Below are 19,571 nucleotides of genomic sequence, written 5' to 3' on the forward strand. Positions count from 1 at the left end.
GGCCGAGCATGTGTGTCCCTGGATTGCCCCGGCCGGGGTATGAGTGGGCAGGGGGCGGGGGAAAGAACCAGGATGGGATGCAGCTCTCCTGCAGGAAGTGCAGTGTGGCCGCTGGAGACCACGCTTTCTCTCCCCGCAAGACTCTCGGCCACGCATGTGCACATACATGCGTGCGGCTGTTCTTTGAAAGGACAAAGCAGACACTGACAGAGGCTGCACATCGCTAACGTGCCTGACAGAGAAGCTACATGCAGTGGCTGAAAGGTGACCCCCAGCATCTGTGGAACCCGGTTTGGAAAAAGGATCTTTGCAAATGTCATTAAGTGAAGGATCTGAGGTGAGGCCAGCCTGAATCCAGCCAGAAATGGAGGAGAGGAAAAGGCACAAGGAGGCAGAGGTCAGTGCAGCAGCCACTGGCATGGGCACTGGTGCCAGCAGGAGCTGCAGCGGCCATGGGGGGGCCTCCCTGAAGCCTCAGAGGGAGCACGGCCCTGCAACACCCCAGTTTCCCATCTCCGGCCTCAGAACCGTGAGAGGACACATTTGTGCTGTTTTAAGTCACGAGGTTGGTGGTAGCCTGTTATGGCGGCCACAGGAAACTACCACATTAATGAATCTGTGTGTGTGAGTATACGTTTGTTTTTACCAAGGACAGGAGACAGCCGCCTACAGAACCGACTTCTAAACTACTGTGGGTACAAGATCCCAAAAGCAGAAGAATGAGGGTCAAGTCCAAGGGGGCAGGACGCTGAGGAGCCTGAGGCGCAGGATGCCGTGACCTCTTTCTGGAAGTCGCAGCCTCTCTGTCTGTGATCTCAGGGGGAACTCAAGCTCACAGTCAGCTCAGAGCAGGTGCCTTCAGAGGGGCTCCCACGGGCCAGGCCCCTGCTGGCACCGCTCCCTTCACCCCAGTTCGCAGGCCGTGCCTACCTTGGAATAGGCCAGGTGGCGGAAGGCCTTGCGGGCCTCCAGCGGCTCCAGGAACTCCACGATGGCGGTGACGCCGCCCTCGGGCAGCAGCACGCGGCCCAGGCTGCCGAAGCGGCCGAAGGTCTCCTGCAGCTCGGCCGCCACGGTGCCTGCCGGCAGGTTCTTCACCAGAATCACGGTTTTGCTTCGCTCCGCAGCGGGCTGCGAGGAGGAGAGGAACACGTTAGGGACAACACGAGGGCCGGCCCTGCCGCCAGCACTGTCTGTGGTCCACTCTGGACCAGGTGCCCCCCCTGGGGACCTCAGTCACCAGGCACTTCGAAGGCCGGCTCAGGAGATGGCACCATCTCAAGCACGCGGCTTCCTGGATAAGAGGTGGCTGTGGCATGGGTAAGGGTGAGGGCACCAGAGTTGACCCTTGGGTCAAATCCCTGCCCCTCCACTGTGGAGCCGTGCATCCAGGCTGATCTGCGTCCATGGCCCAGGCCCAGGGCATTTTCCTGCAACTACAGGCGCCTGCTGTCACATCATGGCAGGCGACAGCGGCTGGGAGCAACCCGGGCTCCCAGGGGTTGGTGTGTCCCTGGTCCTGTGGGTGGGACAGTTCCAGGGAGGGCCCTGCAGGTGTACCAGTTCCAGCTCAGCCCTGCTAGACAAGGTGCCATCATAAGCATGCCCTGCACCAGCCTCCTGCCTCCCCTTGGCCTTTCTCACTGTCTGCTGCCCCAAACAATACCTGCCCTTGCCTCTGAGTCTGCTTCTGGAAGAAACCAAGCCAAGACACTAGACACTTGAGATGCATGGACCTGTGCCCGGCCCCTCACTAACATACAGACCCGGGGCCGTCTCCAGGGCCCCTCGGGAGAGGGCTGCCACAGCTGCGCTCACACAGGCACAGGGCGCACAGAGCGTAGCGCTGTGTGAACGTCAGCACTGTTTCATGGAAAACAAAGCCGGAGGACATAGGAGAGCCAAAGACATGTAATGGGCAAGTTCCAGGTTTGGGATCATCTGAACAGGAGTCTCAGCTCAGCCACTGACCTGGCCTGAAACCTCGGGTCAGCTGCTTTCTCCCGTGGGCCTCAGTGTTCTCATCTGTGAAATGGACTAATGGTTACACCCACACCGTAGGCCTCACAGGGTCTCCTCATAGGGGAGGGCACACCTGCAGGTGGGACAGGCAGGGTACCCATGGGCTTTGTAGGTGCAACTCAGATTGCAAGTGTAACGGTTTGGGATGTGGACTCCGGGGCCACATTCAAACCTGGCTCCACCACGAACGGCTGCGTGGCCTGGGACGATTGCCTGCACCTCTGTGACGGTCCCCACAGGGTTAGGAACGTGAAACTCGGAGGGCGCTTTGCTAAGTCCCGATAGATGCTAGCTAGCGATATAGTTACTGACCCTTCCACCCACCTCCCTACCTGCCTCTCATCCATCGCCCCCGCTTCCCACCCACTCAGCATCCGCCCACCCTTCCATCCGAGCCACCTTTTAACGCCAAGTCCAAGGCTGGTAAACCTGAGGAAGTTGCTGTTTGGGTGGCGGAAGCTGAGACGGAGCCCAGGCTCTGGCCACAGTCTCTTTGTTGGACCTTTAAGTCACCCACCGCCCTCGGGGCCTCAGTCTCCCTGTTTAAGGATGTTAGATGCTCACTGGACCCCTGAGACCATCAGCCATAACCCTAAGAACCCACCTGGTGGAGTGAGCACAGGGCAGTGACCGCTCCCCTACTTGGTTCAAAGAAGGCCTATGACTCAGACAGACAGCAGGTGCTCTTTGAAGGAGGCGGGGGGCGGGGGGAAGATAGGGATGTTTGGGGCCCCCTGGTCTGCATGAAGGTTACAAGGTAGCCCTCTTGCATATGGCCCCTGAGACACTATCGCCAGGGGTCTTCAAACTACGGCCCGCGGGCCACATGAGGCCCGCAGAGGAGTCTGATCCGGCCCGCCAGGTTTTTTGGGCAGTGAGCGCAGCCGAGGTGTTACAGTAGGAATTAGTAGTTCATATAGTCCGGCCCTCCAGCTCTCTGAGGGACCGTGATCTGGCCCCCACTTTAAAAAGTTTGAGGACCCCTGCATCCGGTCAGATAGGCGCCTTGTCTGACCCATGTGGTTTTCTCCTATTTTTGGAGACTAAAAATTAACAGCAAACGTCACCCTCGACAGGCCGGATCCTCACACCCACTGCCACGCCACCAACCTGAAGCCCGGCCCAGCTCCCGGCTCCCCGTGGCAGCGGCCGGGCCGAGCTGTGTGCACCCACCTGGCTGAAGGAGTCCAGGCTGACCCCGTTGTCCAGGAGGAAGCGCCTCACTTCCTGCACCAGCTGGGTCTCCCCGAGGGCCACGCGCACGGCCACGCTGCCCTTGGTCTCCTGTGGGAGGGGAGGAAGAGGCTGCTGGCTGTCGGGCAGGTGACGAGCAGCCTCCCGTGTCCCACAGCCTGCGAGGAAGGCCTGGATGGAGAGGACCCCGCCCGCCCCGACCCCACTTCTCGGGGCGGCTCCACCCCCCGAAGGAGCCAAGGTCTAGGGGTGGCTGGGACGTGCTGGGGCCCAGGCTGCCCACGGACAGCAGCAGAGGCGCACTCCCAGGCGACCCAGCACGATGCCCCCTGCTTGCCCTTGACCCCCTCACGTTAGGCCCACGGCCGGGTACATCAGACGGGCCGCCCACTCACGTGGTCAAACACTTGGCTCTTAGTGGCGCTGTACTTCTGTGCGATGGCGTCGGCCACTGCGTTCGGGCCCATGAACAGTGTGTTCCAGTTGTGAGAGCTGAGGCAGGAGGGGGACGTCAGACCGCAGAGCAAAGACCGGGATATTGTTTTAGATGCAAAACCTTTGAGAAATGAGCCCCCCGGCCTGCCATCCTAACCCCCAAAGCCTCTCTCCCCGCAACCCCCCTGGCGTGAGCCACCTACCCAGGGCCTGGGGATGAGGACAGGGACGACGACATGGACAACCCTCACGTGTGTCTGTGCCAGGGACTAAGCTCCGCCTGACCACCTGTTTAACCCCTAGGACTCTGCAGGGCTAAGTACCGCTGTGGCTCTCCCATTTTGCAGATGAGACACAGGCTCAGCAAGGTTACAAGCGAGGCCGGACCCACCACAAGGAGCCAGAGCCCCGCGGCGGCTGGAGAGGAGGGGGCTGGGGAGGAGGGGGCGAGGGCGCAGGAGCCTGCTCAGGGCCAGAGGCTGTGTGTGCGGCTAAGAACCTGGAGCTGTTGGCTTTGTCTTTGGCCTCTTTCTTCTTCTTGTAGGAGGATGACCCCGGGGCGCGGGCGTCCTCGCTGGCTTCCTTCTTGATGGTGGAGGGTAATACGTGGAGCATCCTGCCCTGGAGGGGGGGAGGGGAGGGGAAGGGGTCAGAGGAGGGGGTGGGGGGCAGGTGCCTCCACATCCTCCCCAGGAGATCGGCCTCTCAGAGCAGGCGGCAGCACCGGGTGCTGAAACCCACTGACGTGGCCTCAGTCTGAACGACCGTGTGGTTACCCTCGACCTGAATGGGCACGTGGCACGGGATGGAGGCCATGTGACAGCCTCACGAGGGGGACTGGTCAGCTCGTAAGTGCCACCCTCCCCACCCCAAGGCCAGGGCCCATCCTGCCCCTGCACACGTAGGGCATGCACGGGAGGTCTGGTCCGGAGCCACGGAGATCACAGCACTATACAGGCATGAATGGAAAGGGAAGAGGGGGACAGGGAGCCTGGGCTGGGGGTATGGCGCACTGAGCACCTTACTTGAAGGCGCTGGGAAAAATCACAAGAGTGTCTTCCACTCTATTGTGGCCATTTAACATGTCCACGCCCAACTCCTTCCTTCCTCCTTCCTCTCCCAAGTGCTGTTTCTCCAGATGGAGAGCCTATTCATTCATTCAGCAAACCCTCTGGGAGTGCCCACTAGGCGCCAGGAGCTGTTCCAGGTGCTGACAGATCAGTGGAACCAGAGCCGACCGGCTCTCAGGGCACTGCCCTCTGGGTGGGTGTGAGGACAGCTTCCCAGGCCACTGTGCTTCCTTAGCAATGTGAGGGTGTGCATATGCACTCACGCATGTACACGCACACACGCACTCACACTACTCACGCATGCACACACAGAGCCTCTCCCAGCCACCTGGGCCCAGCAGCCCCCCGGCCCTGGGCAGTCACCTGGAACACCTGCCCGTCCACCTCCGCGTAGGCCTTCACCGCGTGCTCAGGGAACATGAAGGAGACGAAGGCAAAGCCCTTGGGCTTCTTGGTCAGGCTGTCGATGGGGTAATGCAGCTCGGACAGGGGGCCTGCGGACAGGAGGGGGATCAGTGTCTGGGCCGGGATGGGCCTGCACCTCGGCGCTGAGCAGGTGATGGTCTTCACTGGCGAGAGCATGGGGCTGCCGCTCTGGGTCGGCCCGTGTCCAGAGGCTGCACTGAGGCCACCTCAAAGGTCAAGGATGTCCCTGACACAACCCTTCATGCATCTCTCCTGACAGTACAGGTGCCGGGCTGGGTCCTGCCTCCACCACCTACAGGTGTGGCCTTCAGGTGCCTCAGTCTTCTCATCTGTGAAGTGGCATCATCAGAGCACCTAACTCACGGGTGCTGGGAGGGTTAAAGGCACTGACACGTCAAGTGTACTAACAGCGCCTGCTCAGTGCCCTGGAAGTGCTTGCAGTCTGCTGACTCCCTCTCGTGTGCAGCCGGCCCTGCCATCAACTAGGGTGCTGGCCTGGGGAGCAGGATCCGTGCTCAGGACAGCAGTAACCACAGGCTGGAAGGTTATACTAATGGCAGAGTCCTGCTCAGGGCCTCCCTGTCCCCACACCAGGCACTCAGCCACACCCCGATCCCCCACCAAGCAGAGACAGCCTCTGAATAGAAGTGAGAGACCCTCCAAGGGGCCTCAGAGGCATGGAGACCTCACCGTCACTTTAAACCCTAACTTCCTTCCCTTCACAGCCATGACCTTACAGCTGAACAGGGTGACCCAGCTAAACTATGGGTCTTCAAGATCATGTTCATGTCCTGTGAAATAATAACAGGCAACAACGACTATAATAAAAACCACCCTCGCTATCAAACACAGCATGTGCAAATCCTCACAGCAGCTCAGGGATCATCAGCCCATTTCACAGATGAGGAGACTGAGACGGGAGGGGACGTCATGAGCCCAAGGTCAGGAGCTGAGGGGCAGCCTGGGACTTGAAGCCGGGCCTGCCTGCTCTCAGCCGTGCGCTCCGGGGGAGCTTCCCTCACCGTATTTGGAGAAGATCCTCTCCAGGTCCTCCTCGGTGCTGGTGTAGGGCAGGTTGCGCACGAAGAGCCTCCCCGAGTCGGCCAGGTCCTCCTCCTCCTCGTTCTCCCCAAGCGTCCGGCCCTGCCAGGCTTTGCTGCTGCCCTTCGGGGGCCCCTTGGCCACGGGGACGGTCTTCTCCCTGAACACCTCGATGTAGCGGCCACCTGCACAAGGACAGGAGTCAGAACTCAGGGGGAGGCCTGGAACGTGCCAGTGACTCCTGCCTGACGATTCCAAACTCGTCATCGCCGCCTTCCGGATGCCACGGCCCAGGCTCAGGCCGCAGCGCAGGCCTGACCCGAAGGCCCTCCCCCCATGTAACCCCCTCCTGCAAGTCAGTGTCAATGGGGGGAGCCTGCCAGGGCCGCCTCTGTCCAGATCTGCATCCTGAGTTCAGGGCATGTGACCCGGCACCAATGGCTACTCTGCCTTAGGACAGCAACACGTGACGTGTGACACCCAACGCCAAGGAGCCCGTCGCCCTGCCCTAGTGAACTCCTCACAAGCATCACCCGGGCCTGATTGGACAGTGACCGCCACTAGCTCCTCCGCATGCACACAGTAGGTGCTTAATAAACACCCACTGCCTGACTGGCTGACAAGACTGCTTGGTTTCTCTCCTTTCCCTGACAGAACTTGCATCTTCACTAGAAGCCGATGGCTGGATCTGAATCACTTGTCCATGCCAGGGTCAGGTCAAAGGTCACGTCCTCGCAGGCCATTCAGGCGACCTCCCAATTCAGGGACCTGCACATGCTGCCCTGTGCTGACCCTACTGGCATGGCTGCCCCACCAGGCCAGGGCTTTCTGGGTTTTCTCATCTTCTCGGGGAGGCCCAGTGGACACACTCCTGTTTATAAACGTGTCTCCTCCAATCCTGACTCTCCTGCTCCGCATTTCCCCACAGCACAGCCCATCGCATGTCTCCCTCTCTCTCCCCGTATGTCCGTTTGCTCTACATCAGCTGCACAAGCTGTTCTGCCTGCCGCTGTCTCACCAGTGCCCAGAGCAGCGCCTGGCCCAGAGCAGACTCTCGACCAAATGTGATGGGGTAAATGAATGAATCAGGGAATGAATAAAGGAACAAATAAAACACTGAATGAACACGGAGCCAGCGCCTGTCCCTGTGTCCTTACCCATGTACTCTCTGTTGCACTTCAAAGCTTTCTTCACTTCCTCTTCGCTGCTGAAATCCACAAAGACATACCCTGAGGAAGGACAATGACGAAGGTCAAGTCCGCAGACACGCGCAGGAGTCCCCCACACTGTGCTAGGTGTGCAGGAGAAGCTGAGCAGAGAGTGAGGGAGAACTTCCAGCTTTGCCAATTCCCCAAAATGCAGATTCCCTCCCACTGTGGCCGAATCTCCCTTCGCAGAGTTTTTAGGCTGTGGGGGAGGCCGGGGGGATGGGCCGTCCAGCCCATGGGCCGCTCAAGGCCTGCGAAATCATTTGGTCTGGCCCTGCCAAGGCATCAGGGGTGAGTTAATGAAATATCTGACCAAATACAGGGGGCTAATTTTTAAGTCGATAATTTTATATGGCCCATGAATGGTGTTAAAATACCCAAATAGCCCTTGGCAGAAAAAGGTTCCCCACCCCCGGTTCGGGCTCTGGGGCCTGGCTCTAAGCTGACAATACTGGGGTGACGATGCTGGGATGTCAGAGTCAGAACACAGGAGGCCTTTGACTCTTCCCAGTCCCGCTCACCCTGTGACCCAGCTCAGCACCCGAGAGGCCACCCCCACAGCCACTGTGCCAGAGCCCGAGGCCCCGAGGTGCGCAGAAGCCAGCGTGGGGGCCTTTTCCATCCTCGGCCTGCACCCAGCTGAAGTCCAGTCATTCCTGAGCCCTCAGCGCAGGGCCAGCATGCCTCCTCAGCAGCTCCCATGGGGACATCCGATTATGTCCCTGAAGCATCCATCACACTCGCAAGCCAGCTCTCTCCAGCTCCAAGGCCTCCAATATGGTTCCTCATCCTGAAACCTCAGTGTGCCCTCCCAGCCCCTCCACTGGTCTCTGAAGAGCCAGTCCTAACGCTGGCTTGCAGGGAGGTGGATGGGCCATCAGCACCGCTGTAAACGCTGTCCGCACTAACTCGCTGAGTCCTCACAACTAAATGAGACACAACCACCCCACTGCTCAGATGAGGAAACTGACTCCATGTTCTGGTCCAAGGCCCCAGGGCCGGCAAGTGGCCGAGCTGGGATCTGAAGCTGCAGGCTCTCCCCTGCCCTGTATTGTACCCGAGCAGGTGGGAGGGAAAGAGGGCCACTGGCCACTGGGCCTGCCTGGGGAGCAGGGCTGTGTGCTCAGAGGGCCGGGAGGGGACAAGAAACCTGAAGGCAACAAGACCACCCCTAAAGCGGTTGCCCTTCTTTCCCGGACTCGGGCCCCAGCAGCTCCCAGCTTCTCGCCAAGTTCAGCCTGCGTGCCCAGCGCTGCCCAGCGGCCTCGGCGTGGTTCCTGGGAACGTTAACTCCGCTGCTGCGTGTCCTGCAGCCCCGGCCGGGGCAGTAAGGGGGCGCCCACCTCTCCAGGCTCAGACCCTTCCTTCCAGCATGTTCTCTGCCCAGAGGGGGAGCCTGGCAGAGGACAGTGAGGGCAGCAGCACACATTCTCAGCAGCTCACAGTGCCGCCCTTCGGCACAGCAAACCTGGGCCGGGGACATCTGTTTAAAGCCACAGGCGAGCCCACTGGCAAGAGTGGAGACAGAGGAACGGGGACAACACGCACCAGGCTCAGGCAGGGGCGAGAGGAGACCCTCGCCCAAGCAGCCTAGCCAATCCACAGAGCCGGAACCACAAACAGAAACAGAACAGCGACCCCTTAAGGGTCCAAACCCCACTGCCCTGACCTTCCACTTCCCCAGCTGCCTCTGAACCCCCGACACCCAGACCTCACCTGTCTTGTTCCCGTGAGCATTCCTCACGATCCGAATGGCCACCGGCTTCAGGGGCGCCAGGAACTCCGTAACGTTTTTCTAGAAGAAGGGGAGGTTCCTCCTTTACCAACTGGTAATAAAAGTGCAGCCCAAACAAAGAAACCTGGGCCGGAGTTCTGGATGTGGAAAGGTTACCCGTGTTTCGTCCTTTCTCGTTTCTCTTTCCTCTAGATCAGGGGTCCTCAAACTTTTTAAAGTGGGGGCCAGATCACGGTCCCTCAGAGAGCTGGAGGGCCGGACTATATGAACTACTAATTCCTACTGTAACACCTCGGCTGCGCTCACTGCCCAAAAAACCTGGCGTGCCGGATCAGACTCCCCTGGGGGCTGCATGTGGCCCGCGGGCCGTAGTTTGAAGACCCCTGCTCTAGATATACACACCTTTCCTCCATCATTAACTAAAACGAACTTGGAAAAAAATCTGAAGAAAAGCTGGCTGTGAAGGATGTAAATATAAAACAGTAATGCCACCATCGGCATTTTAAGGCTCTGTGTCTGACACACCCCTCCCCCAAGTGCCTTTTATATATTTGGGGTTAAGTCTGGCCTTTCCCGCTTCTCCTCAGCACATGCACAGCAGTCCCTGTCCCCTCATGCCGATGGCGATGGCTCACAGCCGCTTATGCGGCTGCTGCAGGCCATCCCCCACTCTCCCCTCAGTCTCTCTAATCTGAACATGAGGGCGAGTCAAACACATTTTTTAAAAACGCACTAACACAGAGTATGGATCACAGAGCCTTCGATATCCACCAGCTGCCCTTCCCTTTTCCAGCAAGAGAAGTATGCGCAGCCCTACTATGCGCCACGGCTGAGGGCAGCCGGTCCTCCCCGAACTGGTGCAGCGTCTAGCCCCCAATTCTTCCCAGCTCGCCCCCCGCTAATCCTGAGCCCCTGCAGCAGGGGTCCCCGGCCCCCCACCCTCAGCTCTGGCCCTTGTCCCATTAGGGGCACGCACCTCTGTGACGTTGAACGGGGCTCCCCGCAGCTTCACGGTGTGGGGGGTGCTGGGTGCCCACTGGACGGCTGGCTTCTCTGTCTGAGCGACGGCAGAGAAGAGAGGGGGAGTGAGTCCCTGGCACGGTGACCCTGAGTGCGCTGCCTGCCAGGCGAGCCGGGGTGCCGGCGAGCATCCTGAGGTCAGGTGACGCTCGCCGCCACCGACGCGGGGCTCACTCTGCGCACGCTGTGCAGGCACCGCCAGGCACTGCTGTCTGGCTGGGTCTCCCCTGGGCTTCAGCGTCCTCCTCTGTGAAACCGCACAGGAAGATTGCCTGCCCCTCAGGCTGTCTTAAGAGTCAACGACGAAGGATACGGCAGGCACTGGACCCGGCTCGCGGTAAGTGCTCACTTAATCGTATGTATCATAGTCAACTGTGGGCTGCCACCTGTGTACACTGCCACTAACGCAGAGTAAAACAGGCGGTACCGTCAGCAGCTCACTCTCAGCGACGGGAAACAGATTCAGACGGAAGTGCACGCACAGGTCACAGAGCAAGTGGCAGAGCTGAGATGTGTAGCAGATCTGGGGCCTGCAGGGTACGAAGGTGAGGACATGGGGAACCCCCCCACCGGCTCCCCGGGTCCCCAAGACACACCCCGATCCACACACCGTGGCGCTGGCCTCCTGAGGTTTCTTGGTCCCAGATACGGTGCCCTGCTCTGGGCCTGGTCCCGTCCTCTCTTGGCCCTGCCAGATGGGGGCAGCGCAGGGGTCCTCTTCCTCGGCCTCACTGCCTTCATCACAGTTCACGGCCTCATCTTCACTCTCCTCCTCCTCCTCCTCCTCTGAGGAAGACGGCGACTCGGCCCGCACCACCTTGGATTTCAGGTAATCCATGTCCGACAGCTCCTTCCGGACGGCCGCCTTCGGTTCGAGGCCGCCCTCCTCTGGGAAGACAGGGAGGCTGGGAGTCAGGGGTAGTCCCTGGCACCGAGGGACAAGAGGCCTGGGAGGGCAGGGGGCATGAGGTGCCAAGCCCACCAGGAACAGGGGCCTGTGCCAGGCAGCCCTGGTGAGCCCTCTGATAAACAGTCACACGGGTGAGATGCTGTTGAGGTTCCATGTGCCACACGCCAGGAACTGTGTTCCCCGCAGCAGCCCTGCCCTCGTCATCCACTCTTTCAGCTGCAACCTGAGGACCTTTAGGCCTGGATTAAACCCTCCGGCGACTACCAGGTGCTCACAGGGAGAAACCCGAGCTCCTGCCCCTCGATGGCTGACTACCCTCCAGCTCCCACGCTGCAGCCACCCTGAGCCATGCAGAACGCTGCTCCCTCCACCTGCACCCCCGCCTGTTCCCTCCACGACCGTGTCCCACCAACTCCCAGCGAGTCCTTCGGACCCCAGCTCTGCACAGAAGCTATACCGAATGTAACATCCACATCAAACCCATCCTGTGCTTTAAGCCACAATTATTCCCCTCCCTCACCCACCACTTCCCGTCCTGGGCTGCAACTGTTCACACACCCGCCATCCGTCCCCACACGACACCATGGGCGCCTTCTGAGGACGCGGCTGCTACTTACCTCCCTCCGGACTTTGGTCTCAGGAGCTCTCCTTTCCCCTTCCCCGCTTCCTCTCTGTCTTCATGTAACACACTAACTAGTGGGTGATTTCTTTACGGTGTCTTCCCGCCCACCAGATGACAGCTTCAAGGGGGCAGGATTCTTTGCCTTTAACTCACTGCTGTATCCCCAATTCCTAATGCAGTGCCTGGCACATAGTAGGTACTCTTGGCACATAGTAGGTACTCAATATTGGAGTGGCTGAATGAATAAGTGACCAAGATCAGTCAAGGCCAACATTCTTGTGGTTGGGATAGCCACCTCAGCAGAGGGCATTTGTGCTGGCCCGTGAGAGCACAGGCCAGTAGGCGTGCAGGGACCCGAGGGTGCGTGTCCCTGCCCTTACCTTCTGAGTCCTCCCCGGCTCCCTCGTCACTCTCCTGGCCCGAATCGGAGTCAAAGTTCAGGTAGTCACTATCCCGCTTGCTCTTCCCTTGCGAGGGCTCCGCGTCCAGGGCATCGTTAGCCCACGTGGCTGCCTGTGTCCGCCTCTGGTGGACCGACAGGAACTCCTGGAACTCGGTGTCTTCCTTCAGCTGGTGGCGCCGCAGCGGGAAGAGGGAAACACAGGCCAGGACGGCTCAGTCAGCTCACCCCTCCTGACTCCCGGCGAGTCAGAGCACCCTCCAAGTTCACTTCCCCCGGGGCCAGCCGGGTCGGCCCTGGGAGGGCTGAGTGGACGCTGCACCGGACAAGGAGCCTAGGAAACCAGACTCGGCTCCAGCACTCCCAGGACCCCTCCCACTGCCCACCCTCCTGGGCACCGGGACAGACTCACCTTCTCCAGCTCATTCGCTGCCTTTTTCTTCTTCTTGTCCTACAAACAGAAGGTGCGGATGGTGAGGCCACAGGTGAAGGGCGAGGGGAGAAGAAGCGGGGCTGTCTTGGGAGGGCCCGCCTGCAGGAACCATCCGAGAGGGAGTCGCGGGTCACCCCTGCTCCCCTGCCCGAGCCCCCAGGGGTGCCCACCCTGCGGACACCGGGTTCGGGCAGGAGTGGCCTTCCACGCACCTTCTTAGTTTCTGGGGTCACCGAGTCCTTGTCTTTCGGAGGCGGCTTGGTCTGGCTTGCTTTCTGGGCATGCTTGCTCCAGGCGCGCGGCTTGGTCGGGTCCCCAAACGACTTGCAGAACTCCACCTGCACGGGCGGGGGAGGGTGGTGAGGAGGGACTGCCTCTGCGCCCAGCCCAGCCCCACTTCACACCCAGGAGCTTGGGCTTTTAAAAAGGCCCTGGCTTGTTTGGCTCAGTGGATAGAGCATCAGCCTGCAGTCTGAAGGGTCCCGGGTTCAATTCCGGCCAAGGGCACATGCCTGGGTTGTGGGCTCCATCCCCAGTGCGGGATGTGCAGGAGGCAGCCGGTCAAATTTCTCTCTCATCATTGATGTTTCTATCTCTCGCTCCCTCTCCCTTCCTCTCTGAGGTCAATAAAGATATATATTTTAAAAAGTAATAATAATAGCCGGGACCGGTTTGGCTCAATGGATAGAGCGTCGGCTTGGGGACTGAAGGGTCCCGGGTTCGATTCCGGTCAAGGGCATGTACCTTGGTTGCGGGCATATCCCCAGTAGGGGGTGTGCAAGAGGCAGCTGATCGATGACTCTCTCATCGATGTTTCTAACTCTCTATCTCTCTCCCTTCCTCTCTGTATAAAATCAATAAAATATATTTAAAAATAAATAAATAAATAAATAAATAAAAAGTAATAATAATAAAAATTTAAAAAAGGCCGCTGCCACAGCCTTGCTGAGCTGGCTGAAGCAAATCCCGCACCCTCCTCTCATCCGGGCTTTGCCCTCTTCACGCCCCTGTGGGCGTGAGCCTTTACCAGGCAGTCTTGCTGTTTTGCAAGTAGAAATACGCTGAGCCTCCCCACAGTGACTCCCCCACTCCTCAGGCCAGGAGCCGAGGCACAGGGACGTTAGTGACTCGCCCCAGGTCACCAGGTAGGAAGGGTCAGAATGGAGACTGGGAAACCCCATGTCTTTACCAAGCCATTAAACGCGCGTGAGTGACAGAGTAGGACCTCCTCCTCCAGAAAGCTTTCCTGACTCCCCCCATCTACCCCCAGCAAGGAAGGCACCTCCTTTGTCCCTCAGCACTGACCAAGACGACTGAAAGCAGCCCCCTGTCTCTCGTGGGCTGCTGGCTCCATGAGGACGGGCCGGGCCACATCCGCTCTAAATCCCCTGCGTCACATAAGTGCTCATCAGGTGCCGGCTGAACAGGCGTGTGAATGAATGACATAGACCAGTGGTTCTCATTTGGGGACCACAGTGTCACATCACCTGTGAGCTTGTTAGACATGGCACACTCCTGGGCCCCCTTCTCCCCCTCCCAACTGAATGAGAAACTCTGGACGGGCCCCAGGAAACCAGTTTAACAAACTCTCCGGGGACCTATAGGCAGGAAGGACTGAGAAGCAGAGGGAGGCTGAGGACATGACAGCCTGACAGGGGACAGGTTAAGGAGGGAAAGATCACTTTGGACAGGCAGGCAGGGGCGAGATTCTGGCCCACTCACCGTGATCCGGGACGTGTCCACAAAACTCTTGTTGAAATGGTTCAGTGCCTTCTGGGCCTCTTCCTCGGACTTGAAGCCGATAAAGCCGAACTTGCGGAACTTGCCATCCTTGGTGAACTTGAGGCTGCAGTCCGTCAGCGTGCCAAAGGCGGCAAACAGCTTCCGGAACCGCTCCTCCTTCATCTAGGACAGAGGCACCGTGAGGGAGAGCGGGAGGTCAGAGCAGGCACAGGATGGAAGCTGGGACGGAAGGGGAGCCATCCTCATCCATCACAGTGAGGCAGCAAGAGTCACTGCCTAGCCTGGCCAGGTGGCTCAGTTGGTTGGAGCGTCGTCCCATGCACCAAAGGTTTCAGGTTCGCTTCCCAGTCAGGAGGCCACCAACGATTGATGTTTCCCTCTCATACCAATGTTCCTTTCTCTCTCTAAATCAATAAAAATATATCCTTGAGGTTAAAAAACAACACACACTGCCTAAAGCTGATGTATATGATGGATAGATCAATAATAGATATTTTAAAAGTAGACCATTTAAGGTAAACGATGGATGAGTTAAAAACAACAAATGACACTCTCAGCCAAATGACACTCTCAGTGTTGAGCATTGACCTATGAACCAGGAGAGGAGATCAAGGCTCAATTCCCGGTCAGGGCACATGCCTGAGTTTTGGGCTCCATCCCCAGTGTGGGACGTGCAGGAGGCAGCTGATTGATGATTCTCTCTCATCAATGATGTTTCCATCTCTCTCTCCCTTCCTCTCTCTGAAATCAATAAAAACATTTTAAAAAATAAAAAATAACCGACAGAGGAATAGATGACTAGGTTCCTCATCTTTCATAGTGGGGTCAGTAGGTAGTCACTGGGTAAACAGGCCAGGAAATGGGGGCACATATTTGGGCAGAGAAAGAACCCTATGGGGGGTCCTAAAAATAAGCCAGAGAAGATGGTTACTCCAGGAGAAAGAGGAAGGTAACTAACTCTGCTTCCCAGCTACTGTGCTGTTCAAACTTTTAAAATTATGTCATTGCCGCCCTAGCTGGTTCAGCTCAGTGGGCAGAGAGTCATCCGCAGGGTTCCAGGTTCGATTCAGGTCAAGGCACATGGCCCGTTTGCAGGCTCAATCCCCAGTAGGGGGCATGCAGGAGGCAGCCAATCATGATTCTCTCTCATCGTTGATGTTCTATCTCTCTCCCCCTCTCCCTTCCTTTCTGAAGTCAATAAAAATATACTTTAAAAAATAAAATTGTGTCATAGCCTCCAGATGCCCAATCTGTGGTGGGGAGGGGCAAGGGAGAGATGAGGTTAAAAAATCACAGCAGTAAAACAACAATGGCTTTGTGTTCTTCCTCTTTCTAAGGGGAGAGAGTCCCAAGGGTTAGGGTCAAGAGCACAGGTGACCTACCAAATTGGCACATTTTGGATTTGGGTAATGGGGTGACCGGCTGCACCAGTGGTGTGGTAGTTTCCCACACAGGAAAGGGGATAGGCAGGCAGATGAGGATGACCCAGCGCACCAATCCTCTGACCCCACATTCACCTGCTTCTCCACTCACTCACTGGAGTGTTTACTGAATGCCAACCACAGGTTCTGTGCTGCACTCTAGGGAAGCACAGTCCAAGTACTGGATAAATGGTTCAAAGCCCGTTTATCGGCTGTCTTAAACCAGTGGTCGGCACACTCATTAGTCTACAGAGCCAAATATCAAACAGTACAACGATTGAAATTTCTGTTAAGAGCCAACATTTTAAAAGTTAAACTATATAGGTAGGTACATTGTTATTACCTTAATTAGGGTACTATTAACCTGGCCTTTGCGAAAAACTCAAGGGGCCAAAGAGCCGCAGTTTGCCAACCACTGTCTTAAACCACTCTGACCTGCCCTGATGACGGGACTGGTAACCGGAACAGGCCCTAAGCCTAATGCTCCCCACGTGCCGCCCATCAGTCCTCCGAATGGAAAAGAGCTTTAGGTACAGGGAGTGACCCAGAATGTGACCGGATGAGAAGGGCTGGGGGAGCCAGGCCGGCACAAGGTGGGAATGGGGCCTCCCTGGGAGAAGCTGTCGGGCTGGGCGTCGGGGACCCACCGGCCGGCTGTGAAACCTTCAGCAGTTACGCTCCCTTCTTCCCTTATGCTGTCAAATGGGGAAAAGCCCTCCATCCTCCGCAGCTGGCTTCCCACCGGCCCTTGGCTCCCGACCGGCCCGAATTTCAGATCCCCGGGTTCAGGCCCTGCACTCACCCCATTCGGGAGGTTCTTCACGATCAGGCGCGACATGGCGCACGGCCCCGCGGTTCTGACTCCAGCACGGTGCACACAATCTCCCTCAGACCGCCTTCACGCCGCAGCCCTGGGCGCCGCCATCTTGACAGAGCTGGGTTGCAGTCACGTGCTCCAGGCCTGGGGCAGCATTTTCCGAAAATGGGCGTGGCCAAGCAGAGCGACCCAAGGAAGTCCCACCCACGAGGGGCGGGCCTGAGCGCTTGCGTTCTGCGCAGGCGCGGGCGGCGCTGGAGGAGACCGAGTCTAAGGCTGCAAGGGGCGGGGGTGCCTACCTTGGGCCGGGGCTGAGGTTGCCCCTTCGTGGACGAGCCTCCTTTCCCATTGCACGTCATTATCGCGTTCTAAGCCTGAGGGTTGGGGCGGGGTTAGGGATTCTTGCCTTTCTTTTGGAGATGGGGAATCGGAGGCTCAGAGAGGCTGTTGCTGAGCATCACCTGTGACTACTGGAATGTGGACACGAGGAAGAAAACATTCCCCTTTTTGCCAGCGAGTAAACTGGAGACCCCAGGAGAGAAGCAGCTTGCTCCAAGGCGTGTGGCTCCTAAGCAGTATGAAGCAGAAGTAGTTTAAAAAAAAAAAAAAATATATATATATATATATATATATATATATATATATATATATATATATTTTATTGATTTTTTTTACAGAGAGGAAGGGAAAGGGAATAGAGAGCTAGAATCTTTGATCAGCTGCCTCCCGCACACGCCCTACTGGGGATGTGCCCCCAACCAAGGTACGTGCCCTTGACTGGAATGGAACCCGGGACCCTTCAGTCTGCAGGCCAACGCTCTATTCACTGAACCAAACCGGTTTTGGCAAGCAGAAATAGTTTTAGCGATAGGATGACAGGTCGGTATGGGTTCCCTGGGCTGCGGTAACAAATTACCGGGAATTTAGAGGCTTAAAACAACTGGAATCTCCTCCAACACAGCTCTGGGGGCCAGACATCCAAATTCCTGCCTCTCTCGGCCCCTGGTGGCTCCAGGAACTCCTTGTAAGTACATCACTCCACCCTCTACCTCCGTCTGCCCGTGGACACCTCCCTTCTAGTGTCCGAGCCAAACCCACCTGCCTCTTTCCTCTTAGGACAGTGCCATTGGATTTAGGGACCATCTGAAATCTAGACCAAGCATGTCAAACTCCCGGCCCACGGTGGTACTCCTCATTTAGAACAGGCAGATTGACTGTCTACCCAGAGCAAACCCAACACATGGGAAAAATACCCTCAGCTAAGAGCGGATGACCTCAGGGGTCACTGTGCTTCAGGTCCCTTGTTCATGCAGCAGAGACGTATTGATCCGGGTGCCAGTGCCCGTTAGTGACATGCCCGTCGGGGCTTTGTTTGGTGCAACCTGTGACCGGTGTTGGGACGGGAGGAGCGGGCTTTCAGGGCAGCTCCGAGACCTTGGCCTTTTAGGAGGGGACAGGTGTGGGCTGCTCGGCCAGTCCTGGTTTCAGACTCTTTTATTTCATTATTTTCACAAACTGCCTTCTTAAAAAATGTGCAACTACATGCAGACTTCCCTAAGGAATTCTCAAATCAGAGGTCTTAAACGAAGGCTCTTGACCGATCCATACCCTTCCACACTGGGCCAGGAGAATGTGGTCGCCACATGTCAGGGAAGGAGGGGCCATTCCCGGGCTGTATATCCGAGCATTTAATAAACAGCTACGGGACAGCGTTATTATTAGCCTCTGCTCTCCTGACTTCCTGTTTGCTCTCCTGACTTCCTGTTTGGTTTCCAGGCTCCTTCTCTCTCCCAGCACATAGGATCCAGGGCGCCCGGGCCCCGCGGGGCTGGTCTCTGGGATTACATCTGGGGTTAAACCACAACAATCAGCCAGGTCTGAGCCTACCTCCCTACCCTCCATGGCTGCCTTCACCCTCTAGGCTGTGAGAGGGCATGTCTGGACCTGAGGGAGTTAACTGCCCGCCAGGGAAAGGCCAGCAGTGAGGAGAGAGAGCTAGGAAGGGGTTGGGAGAGGCAGGAGGGACCCAGAACTCAATGTTCTCCCCAGGAGAAGTTTAATTATGTGGAAACATCAGACAAACCCAGTGGAGGAACATCCTAAAAACAAACAAAAAACATCAAATAAAACCCTGATCAGAACTCTTCAAAAATATGATGCTCACTCTGGCTGGGTAGCTCAGTTGGTAGAGCGTCATTCTGATACACCAAGGTTGGGGGATCGATCCCCAGGCAGGGCACCTACAGGAACCGGCCAATGAATGCGTGAATGGGTGGAAAGGTACAGGTTAACCCACAGTATGAGTTGTAATGTAAATATCTGGGTGGAAAGTTACTGTGGGTTAACCTGATATTTCTGCGTGATTTGATTTGGGTTAAGATGTCAACTTGCCCCCAAGTGGGTGACAGTACCTCTGATGGTACCGTCCCTTCTCTGGCCAGCTTTCCCCTGTCATTAATGAGTCCCGTGTGGGTGTAAGAAAGCCTGTTAGAAAGGCTCGGAGACCATGTCAGCTTTCCTAGTAGACAGGTTCTGGGACCATGTCTTCCCAGCTGTGGATACACGGGGACACGGAGGCCCAGAGAAAAAGCACTTGCTTAAGATCACACAGTAAAGACCAAGGTCAGGTTCCAGGGGGCTGCTCCTCTCTGTCACCCCTGGGGAGGCAGGAAGCAGGGGTAGCTATGCAGTACTGGAGACCACTGACCGGGGGAGGGGAGGTTTCCACCTCCCGCCTTGAATGGGGCCCCGGCACCACACAGCCCATCCCCCAGCAGCCCCTCGGAGGGCAGGCGTGCACCAGCCTCAGCCACACCTGCATGGATGTCGGCGGCTCACCTGTGGCAGGTGGTGGCGGAAGCTTGCCCCTCCCTGCCAGGCCCTGCGGAGCACTGAACATCAGAGAACTGGGGTCCCCCCTGCTCTGGGCGCTGAACCTAAACATTCTCAGCCGACGTCACAAATCGCTCATCAGTCAGAGTGTGGCTGGGAAAAGCTAAGCCCCGTCTAAGAAGGCACATGGGTGGGGGCCTTATTCCAGACTCCGGAGGCTCCAAATCCCCGTTCCTGTTTAA

General features: G+C 57.6%; 1 protein-coding gene across 1 annotated transcript in view; it reads right to left on the reverse strand.

Annotated features, from left to right (window-relative positions):
• The window catches only part of RBM19 (RNA binding motif protein 19), a 90,810-nt gene extending 74,172 nt beyond the window's left edge, over nucleotides 1-16,638 (reverse strand). Inside the window, exons 1-15 of the mRNA XM_084868270.1 lie at nucleotides 16,483-16,638; nucleotides 14,239-14,421; nucleotides 12,729-12,854; nucleotides 12,496-12,534; nucleotides 12,064-12,253; nucleotides 10,762-11,039; nucleotides 10,108-10,188; nucleotides 9,113-9,191; nucleotides 7,346-7,417; nucleotides 6,170-6,373; nucleotides 5,085-5,215; nucleotides 4,151-4,272; nucleotides 3,612-3,708; nucleotides 3,196-3,306; nucleotides 931-1,131 (exon numbers count right to left, since the gene is read on the reverse strand). Coding sequence (XP_084724396.1) covers nucleotides 931-1,131; nucleotides 3,196-3,306; nucleotides 3,612-3,708; nucleotides 4,151-4,272; nucleotides 5,085-5,215; nucleotides 6,170-6,373; nucleotides 7,346-7,417; nucleotides 9,113-9,191; nucleotides 10,108-10,188; nucleotides 10,762-11,039; nucleotides 12,064-12,253; nucleotides 12,496-12,534; nucleotides 12,729-12,854; nucleotides 14,239-14,421; nucleotides 16,483-16,518 — 1,950 coding nt within the window. The 5' untranslated portion in view covers nucleotides 16,519-16,638. The remainder of the gene's footprint in view (nucleotides 1-930; nucleotides 1,132-3,195; nucleotides 3,307-3,611; nucleotides 3,709-4,150; nucleotides 4,273-5,084; nucleotides 5,216-6,169; nucleotides 6,374-7,345; nucleotides 7,418-9,112; nucleotides 9,192-10,107; nucleotides 10,189-10,761; nucleotides 11,040-12,063; nucleotides 12,254-12,495; nucleotides 12,535-12,728; nucleotides 12,855-14,238; nucleotides 14,422-16,482) is intronic.
• Between the last annotated feature and the right edge of the window lie 2,933 nt (nucleotides 16,639-19,571).

Source organism: Pipistrellus hanaki, assembly GCF_964339955.1.
Source record: "Pipistrellus hanaki genome assembly, chromosome: 19".
Taxonomy (NCBI): domain Eukaryota; kingdom Metazoa; phylum Chordata; class Mammalia; order Chiroptera; family Vespertilionidae; genus Pipistrellus; species Pipistrellus hanaki.